At 37.4% G+C, this 9,747-nt stretch overlaps 1 protein-coding gene across 1 annotated transcript in view; it reads left to right on the top strand.

The window, feature by feature from the left end:
• Window positions 1-3,515: 3,515 nt before the first annotated feature.
• The window catches only part of LOC139960339 (uncharacterized), a 90,966-nt gene continuing 84,734 nt past the window's right edge, over window positions 3,516-9,747 (top strand). The window contains exon 1 of the mRNA XM_071958643.1: window positions 3,516-4,592. Coding sequence (XP_071814744.1) covers window positions 4,585-4,592 — 8 coding nt within the window. The 5' untranslated portion in view covers window positions 3,516-4,584. The remainder of the gene's footprint in view (window positions 4,593-9,747) is intronic.

Below are 9,747 nucleotides of genomic sequence, written 5' to 3'. Positions count from 1 at the left end.
GGGGTAAAAAATGAATGCATATGGATCAGGGGTTCCTTTTGATTTTACAGAAGGGATAAAATCGTTCCTATTTATTCCGGCATGTTTTTGCCTCCGTAGGCCAATGCTGATTTCTCTGAGGTGCCTTTAAAATTGTAACACTAACATCCTTGTTTTTATTCAAAAATTCGGATAAGAGGTAAGCAAAAGTTTACGTTTGTTTTATGTCGATATGCCCCCTATCTAAATATAACGGCGGTTTTATCAATATTTATTGGCTCGAACTTAATCGTCCCGAGAAATTTATATTTCTGTCAAAGAAGCCTAGATAAAATCGAAACATTTCAAACACGATCATATTTTAGCCCAAATTCCTCAGTTTATAGAGTTTCACGAAATATTTCGATGGTAATCATTTCATAACAATATAGCAAAGATAATTTACGATCGTTTTAGAGGCTTAAACCTTGAAAGAGGGCGCTCGACGCATCTTGCCAGTGATACGTGATTTCAAAGCAGTCAAATCAAACCTTTGTTATTTATAAATGTTTTCCGGTTTTGTGTTGTTCCTCGGAAGTTGTATGCTAAGCGATAGAAGTGTTCAATGTTTTAATCGTAATTTTTTCTTCAAAAATGGAACGGAAGGTGATAAAATACTGCCCGATACTGTTGCTTTAACTGGTTGTTGCATATTAATAGTTTTCAACCCCAACCGCGCGCGAAATAAGCTTAGCAGATTCAGGAAACGTTGCCTTGACCATTACTTTAGCAACTAGGCAATCAAAAGAATTTAGATCTTTTTAAAAAAGTGTTACTCTACCCACTTCGGTAAAGAAAATTGGTTATATTGTATCAACACCGTTGGGTAATGACATCTTCAACTGTTGTGGAAATGAAAACGCAATAACCAACCCACTCCCTCCCCCTTACCAACCTCTTAGCAATTTACTCACAGAAGTCCCTTCATGTTAATAGGCAGTGCTACACAATAATGAGAGAGAAATAACCCTAATGTAAGCATCATTTACAAGGCTTTTGCTTTTTCAGGCCTAAAATATGATCATAAGGCTATAAATTTAGCCTATTATACTGCCTTAACCAAACTTTGGGGATAAAGATTTAATTTCTCAGATTTTATCAGGATGCCTTTAATTGCCATCCAGGGTCCCAGGGGAGGTTTTAGCACCAATTGAAAGTGGGGTTCTATCAAATTTTAGGCCTGAAAAAGCCTTAATAACTTATGCTAACATGACTAAATATATATATCATAGACTTATAATTTTTTCAATATTTGGCCCAAAATCCCGACATTTTAGATTCTTGCCAAAATCATGCTTATGGATCAGGGGTTCCTTCTGATTATATAGTCAATTTTAATCGTAATGTTAGCATAATTTATAAGGCCTTAGTCATCATAAGAACATATACGCAACAATTAATGAATGTTAGACTTACGTAATCAGGCATTTGAATTCGAGGATTAAAGATGTTGTTCATCCTGACAGCTGATGCTTTGGAAAGAGAGACAACACAGACATAGTCATTCAATAGCTACAAACTAATACTGCCGTCACGTGATACACAAGGATCGCTATATTTCTCTGACCGTTTTACACAATTATTTTTCGCATTGAGATTCATAATACTAAAAAATCTAACTAGACGAACTGTTTCATAAACGCTGCCTGGTCACAACGAAACTACATCCAACCTGAAATAAATACGACGGAAAACATCCAATAGAACCGCTGTACTACAAAGTACACCTTTTCGCACGCAAAGTAAGGCTTCCGAGGGGCACGTTGAAGCCAATTCAAATATGTTCGAGTTTTCAGTTTTGAGTTTTAGATTCTACGGATGCCCATAAGCTCATTTCCAATTGCCAATAGCCTCCTATATTCGTATGAGGCGTAACCCACATGTTATCTGATAGGTCTGTGAGAGATACGGTAGCTTATAAAACAAGGTTTCCACAACTTGGTGACTCCAACTGACCTTTGACCTCAATAAAAACTTGTACTGAACATGTACCAACTACATACGGAAATATGAGATTCGTCCAACCTTCCCTTCTTGAGTTATCGTGTTTACAAGGTTTTCACAATTTGCCCTCTAGTGACCCCAAATGGACTTCGACCTCCACCAAAAACAATAGGGATTTTGCACTCAGTTGGTACTCCATCACACGAAATGCGAGATTGATCTAGGCTTTTCTTCTTGAGATATCGTGTTTACAAGGTTTACTCAATTTCACCCCTGGTGACCCCAAATGACCTTTGATCTCCACAAATAAATTATAGGCTTTTGCTCCTATATATGTTCCTCCTACTGGATGGGTCAAAAGCTTGATTTCAAACGATGAAGTGAAAGCTAACGTTAACGAGAACGGGGCTGTTTAGAATTTACAAAACAATGGATTGTTATCGTTAATATTTAGGCCTGTTACGGTGAGATGACGTATTCGGCAATTCAGCGTTAAAGGAGCTTTCCTAGAGTTTTAACAATGATATTAAAGGTGAATACCTTGAACACCGGAATAGTAACAACTAAAAATCAACCTATCGGGAGTGTAAGTTATAACTCCCGAGGACAGAGGGCAACCCTCCTCGTCAGTGTTATAGTGTCTGGACAATTTAACATTAATGTTCAAGCAGGACGTTTCAAGAGACCTATACATACAACCTAACGTACAGAGGGATAAACTTGTTGCAAGTTTATTGAAATGAACCGTTTCATAACCTTATAAAGAAGTTATCCATAACCAGGTCATAGATTAAAGTTTTTTAGCCCGATACTTTCCCAGGTAATACCAATTTTCTAGAGATTTTTTTATACGCCACTGCCCATATCCATCATCCTTCATCCAGAGTTTGCTACTGGATATGTCAGCAAGGGGCTACCAACCATACCTCCCTTCCCCTTGTCTCATTCCACCCCCTCTCTCTCTCTCTCTCGCTCATTTACCATTCGATGGGTACGATGCGTGGCAAGCTGCCACGAGAACCAATCAATTAAAATATCAAAATAAGGGTTTTTGTAATTACTAGCACACTGTATAGTATAGTATTTTCATATAGTATAGGCTTAGGAATTGTTTCCCATCCAGGATGATTTCCGAGCTTATATTTGGATAAATAAGAAATCAAACCATCAAACAACGGAGTAACAATTTATCTACTTTCTGAAAACTTTCACTATGAGTAAAATATATTTGTCGACCATAAATGTGGAGGAAGTTGATTCGATTTCCTTCAATTCGCGGTTAATTACGGGATGTAGGTCTCTTGCTATTTTATGAAGCATGTTTCAAACAATACCCGGTATTTTTTTTTTTTTTTTGGGGGGGTGGGGGGTTGGTTTAGTTGATATATTTGTTCTGGCAACCTGCCTGCGAGCTATACACGAAGACATGAAAAACGAATGCTAATCTTACAAATGCGATTTACTCGTAGAGCGCCCCCTATTTCTCCCATAGAGCAGACTCTTGCTGCTTTTGCTCCAGCTTGATATGTTGACATGTAGAGCTGACAGGGGAGGTACTCATTTCTCGTAAACATACCTTACATTGGGAGCTTGTAAATGTGAGGATAAGAGCAACTAAGAAATAAGAAGTATCTAAGTGACATCAAAGAACAAACAGGTGAGGACAACAACGTACAACCTCTTAGCGGTATAGTTTTCTGCACAAAACCTCAAAGACGCCAACAACACTCAAGCACTTCTGTACGGAGCTAGTTTGCAGGTATAACTCGAAGTACATTGAGAGCCTAAAGTAAACATTAATTCTGCAGAGTTTAGACTCACAATTAATGAACTTTCCACGATATTTCCATTAAATTCTATGACTTCACCTTACAAACATTTGGAAACTATCTGAATGAAATATCGATCACTAGCAAAGAGCCCATTCCGCATACCTTGTTGTGGTGTGATTGAGTATAATATTTTGAGTAGCGCAGACACTCGAGTTTGAACTTTGCACTTTTTGTTTGGAGTGCGGTCTTCGATACCCTGGTGGCTTGTATTACCTAGCAAAGACCAATATTCCATTCTCGCTCTGTGCTTTGGAAAACTACCAAGAAAGTTAGATGGATCTGGTCGGACAACATGAAACATCGGTGGTGAGACAACAGACTTATCAAGCGTGAGAACTTAGTAACCTACTTGTATGTTGGGCCAGATCGAACGTGTTGCATTTTGGACTGAAGTTCACTGCATGGCTCACTCGTTACTTGAACAACTTGTTTCGGATCAGTTATCTTGTGTCAACCACCTGGCGGAATCCGACAATCCAAATAGACTTATAGACTGTTGTTGAACTTGCTTTTAGGGAAAGCAGAAAAAACTCTGCATTTGTTGGGTCTTCAATGATTTAGAGTTACGGGAGTACTATATAGCTCGTAAGATTTCAACTGTCCTCTCAACCAACTGACATATGAAACGAATTGAGCTACCAGCCAATTTTGATGAAATTTAACCCTGCTTTTCGAAAAGAAGAACTTAAGAAACTCGGATTGAGCTGAAGAGAACGAAAGATTAAACCTGAGGTTTCAACGAAGACCTGTGACGGCTAAACTGTATTTCATCGTCAAATGTTTCTGAACCATGGCCACGTGAGTTATTTATCTATACTTTCTTTTAAATACCGCAAAATCTCTTACTTTCATTTGTTTTCGATAACAGTTGGTTTTGTGTTTTACATGTACCTGAACACCTCTTTGAATGTCGAAAGTATCACTGCACACAGTAAATTATACTTGAATGGATATACTCCGCAATTATCACACCCGTCTCCTCGTTATATTTTATTCACTATTTATGCATAAGTAATGATAATGTACTAACGATGCAGTTAATTACGACAATGTTATTCAGGCCTATATGTAACGTTAACAATAAACGCACACACATACACACGCAGACGAACACAACTAACTTTATAACAACCCCATGCACACACTTATTGGATTCCACTTGTGAATGAGGGTTCTATACCTAACTCACAGTTTCAAGTATACCACAGTTGGTCTCTATTTTTAGACTCACTTTCAACGTCTATATCACTCGTTTCTATACCCATCTACGTAAGATGTTGATATCCTTTATTGTACGTAATATATATGTTATACCCAGACGTGTGTTGTGACTCTTCAACACCCACCCACCCACCCCCACACGTTCCTTTTCACTAATCGATATACTGGTCTTATGACTATACTATTTTTATCTGGTCTTTTCTACCTGCATTTGATTGATTTAGTATATATATTGCACGCGGCGGGCAAACCTCTATAGCATGAGTCCCGCCGCCAAATCCTGACCTGTGCTTGGGCACGACGCTTCTTTTCTGTTTCAAAATCATCTTTCTCCGAAAATATGTCGATTTGAGTACATTCCCTTGAAACTTTCGTTATCGATTAAATAAAAGTAGATATAGCGCGGCTTTTGCTCAGTTACTGCTGATCGATTTAGTGCCAGAAGAAGCCTGCAGGATGTTTCTTGATTTATACGGCAGTTCATGATGGAGGTCTATACCACACAGTTGTATACGTCTTTCAAAGAACTGTTACGTGGAGGACTCGCATTTTTGGGAGAGAATCTGCAGTTGATAGGTTCCCATCTTTGTGATTGCTTTCTAATTTAATTATTTTGTCAGTAAACTTGATCATGTGTGATTTTTTGTCAGAGATAGTCATTTTTGACAAGTTTTTTTTCTTTTGACACATTATAGGACAGTGTCGCATTGTCTTTGATCTTTGTTATATTATTAGTCAGACTATAGGCTAAATATGATTATTTCCATCCAAGATTATTTAATGGTATCGTGATATATATATATATATATATATATATATATATTATATATATATATATATATATATATATATATATATATATATATATATATATATATAGGTGTAATATACAGGCAATTATTGGTACAAAATCAATCTGCACTGAATGACAATTGCGTATATATAGGTGACGGGAACAGGCGCTAAGAGACATTAGATACAGCCCCTGTATGTTTTGTTGTTCTCTGGTGGGTTAAGTTACAGCTATCTATACAACTGGTGCTGGCGTTATACCGATTTTAAATAGTAATGTAATTAGCGGGTCCTTGTAGGACAGTTCTCCATGTAGCCAAGGAGGTCATTTTGCTAAATTTTAGCTTCTAAATCAAATTTGGTTTAATCCCGGATATAGTGCGTCATGAATCGCGCCGTCCATAATACGTAGCGAGGACTAGGTAGGTTCATAATCTCATAGAATATACTTTTGTAAAGCGGATTTGAAGTGCACGATTTTCGATCAATTTGTATGAGATGATCGGCTAGCGAAGATTACTAGTTTTGGGTGGCGAACTTGAATGATAGACGCATGCATAACGAGAGTTCAACCTGTTAATGGAGAAGTACAGGAAGAAGCTCTGACAACCTCACACGTTGCAGAAAACAAAGATGAAGGAATGACAGAAGTTGATATGTTAGTGTAGCCCATATAATGAATGTATAGCTTCAGTTTAGGCTGTCATCAAACACACTGGCGGTGATTAAAATCCACCAAATAAGATATACTCTTTCTGACGAGATTCTCCCTATACCCTTAATAAGATAGGTTACATCCGTTTATAAGGAACAGTTCCTTGCATCGGTACAATTTATTCCTCTCTCTGTCTAGTTTTTTTGGGCTTTGTTGTCGGAACTGCAATAACTCACCTGGCAATAATTCATGTCCAATATTTTAACATTTTATAAGTCTTTATTTGCATATTCTATCTTTGCATATTCTACTCTATCTTTGCATACTCTGAATTAGTCGACTACCAATTTTTCTCCTTGGATTGCAGTTTCTTTCTCCTCCTACTCCTCCTCCTCCTCCTCCTCCTCCTCCTCCTCCTCCTCCTCCTCCTCCTCCTCCGCCCCGCCCCGCCCCCACCACTTTGTTTTTATTTACTTATTTAGTTTTTGCCTCTTTGTCTCTCTATCAACTATAAACATGTTTTTAGCTACATTTGTCTTCGTTTTAAACAATTCTGGAATACTAAAGTGCTTTGCGGGACTGAAATATTTTCCCTTCTTTTCTGTTGCTGGTCTAAAAGTTCAGCACACCTCCTGCAAGGAAGGTGCATGCGAGTAATTACCCTCCAAAGAATTACTACTCTGTGTAATAGCATGACTGTGTATCTATGGCAACCGATATTATTATGACCGAGGAGGGTTGCAAAGGTATTGTGATTTTACCAAAAATTCATAAACAAATCTTCATGGAAAAAATACCTCTGTTTCCGAAATTTAGGTCATATGATAACGTAAAAAATTGTTTAAAAAAAAAATGTCTAAATTCCTGGGGAAAACTTAATTACTGTTTCTGCCAAAGAATCGCATCTTTGGTGTTTTTGGATGACCTAGAGACCTGTGTAGCTATAGAACCACTATTACAACAGTTGTTAAGATTGCCAAACCACAAACAATCTTAAGCTGCATGTGGATATGTATTTATAGCCCATCAAAATATGAATACTATAGAAATATATATGGACACATTCACGATAAAGGTATGAAATGGCGGTGAAGGGGGTGCAAGGGGGGGGGGTTAGTTGGAAGAGGGGGTTGGTGTCGATTTCGATTTAAAAAAAACCCACACACAACAATATATATTATTATTATTTCTTTTTTGACCCTGATCATAATCATGTAACTCCGTTAAAATTTGTTTTACACGAGTTGGAATGGCTTCAAATATTTTGTTTGAGCAAGTGTCGGTTGTGTATATACAACGCATTAGCTTGGCCTATACTTTCTATAATGGAATGTTTGTACGGTCTACTCTATACTCCACGGATTTCACAACTGCTACTAGCCTCACTGGCTTCTATATATGTGCACAATATACAGTAAGAACACACCTCCTTTTCTCAGTGGCAGGAGTTACAACGGTAGTGTGTGTATCTTACTTCCAAGTCCGCCGTAGGATTATATCACTCCATCAGTATGATGATGACTGTCCCTATATAAGGATTATTTACTGCTTCTCGTAAATAAGTCGATGAAATGGATGGCTTTAAAGCTGCCATCATCCCGAAGGCCCAATATTGGAGAGACAATTTATAACCAAACAAACAGGTTGAAAACACGGAATGATCTTAGACCATTTTGTTTTATTATACTTTGGCGTTTAGGTGTTAGATATGTATATATATTTATAGGTGAAGGTTAGTACATTTACCTCTAACCCTTGTAGCAGCACTAATATGAAAAGCAAAACTGGTTAATAATAACTTTGCAATCTCGGTTACTATACAGACGAAAATGTAGACGCTATACATTCTTCGTTTTGAAATACCATTATAATGACGTAAATATGACATAGTTTGATCTAAAAGTGTGAAAGTGGGTGAAAATGTGTAAGTTTACATACGGACCGACCAATGCACAGTTTCTTTGTAACAGGATACAAATGTGTTTTCACACACAAACGCGCGCATGCGTGCGCGCACAAACATCGTTGGAACTATTCGGCTCGCGATCTTTTAGATTAAAAAAGGTCTGTTTTTGGTACTGTGTTTTGCTCACCAGAAATGCTAAAATGTGATCATCGAAAAACTCTCAATCCCATATACGAATCTGGACATGACAAAATCCTGTTTTTTTTTATCTTCCTCTCCTTCTCCTTTTTGGTGCGGAGTTCATAAAAGGTGTGGCTTTTCCAATGTGATTGTCCTTAAACTGTAATCAGTTGTCCATGAATGGTGTTTGCGATGCGATATGCAACACCCTCGGCTATACCCGCTCTTATTGTCATCATTAAAGGGAGATTCCGGTGGCCACGAATGTGACATTTCTATGCCCGGAGGGGCAATTTTCCAGACTGCTAGCTTAAACACTTTCAGCTGAATATCTTGTTCTAAGCTATATGTATAACCAGATAAACTCTCCCTTACCGGAAGCGGATTGAAGCTAGTGATCGGTGATGTCACATGGCAGATCTTCTTGTAAGCTTTATCCTTACCTGTCAAATACCGTTTTGGTAATTTATCCTTCAAATGTTAAATATTTTGAATGCTCGCTCAGTTGTCGATATTCTCTGCATTTATAGAATTTCATCTTTCTGCAAGTTGTTTGTAAGAATACTATTTCCCTCAGAATTAATTAATTAATTAATTAGTACGTTACGGAGAAAAATAACTTTTCTCTTAAATGATATCATGACATCACTGACTCGGTTATTGTCAGATTCATGCGTAAATTATCATCCAATTTTAAAATTATGTTACTCCACACAATTATATGTCATTTGTTATGACCTAAAAATGCAGGCAATTCCAAGCATGCTATCTTGCTTAACAATGAACTTCAACCACTGGAATATCCATCAACCATGGTACTTTTATTTATGGCTAAAATTCGCCGAATTTGTGGCTCTATGCTCTGTCATCTTTATTATTACTTCAGGTTCATGTCGTAGGCCTATATGCAGAATATTATCGTGTTTTCATCTCCCAGAGAAACTATGGAAAATGAAGATTTCTATAGATTACAATCAACGTGAAATCAGATAGAAATGTTTTGATTTTTAGCCTCAAGCCGCTCTTTCTTGTTGACATCGCATTTAACTTAGTTTAGATACAGATCCGTGAGTTTCGCACCAGTGATAATCTGAAGTGCTTTTCGTGTAATGGAAGAGGAATTTGAAGAATTGCGCAGATTAAACTACGCATATTTGATAAGTTGCAACCTTTGAAACAGAAATAAGGGAGGTGAGAGA

Source organism: Apostichopus japonicus, chromosome 19 (assembly GCF_037975245.1).
Source record: "Apostichopus japonicus isolate 1M-3 chromosome 19, ASM3797524v1, whole genome shotgun sequence".
Taxonomy (NCBI): domain Eukaryota; kingdom Metazoa; phylum Echinodermata; class Holothuroidea; order Aspidochirotida; family Stichopodidae; genus Apostichopus; species Apostichopus japonicus.
This window is presented reverse-complemented; position numbering and strand designations above follow the sequence as displayed.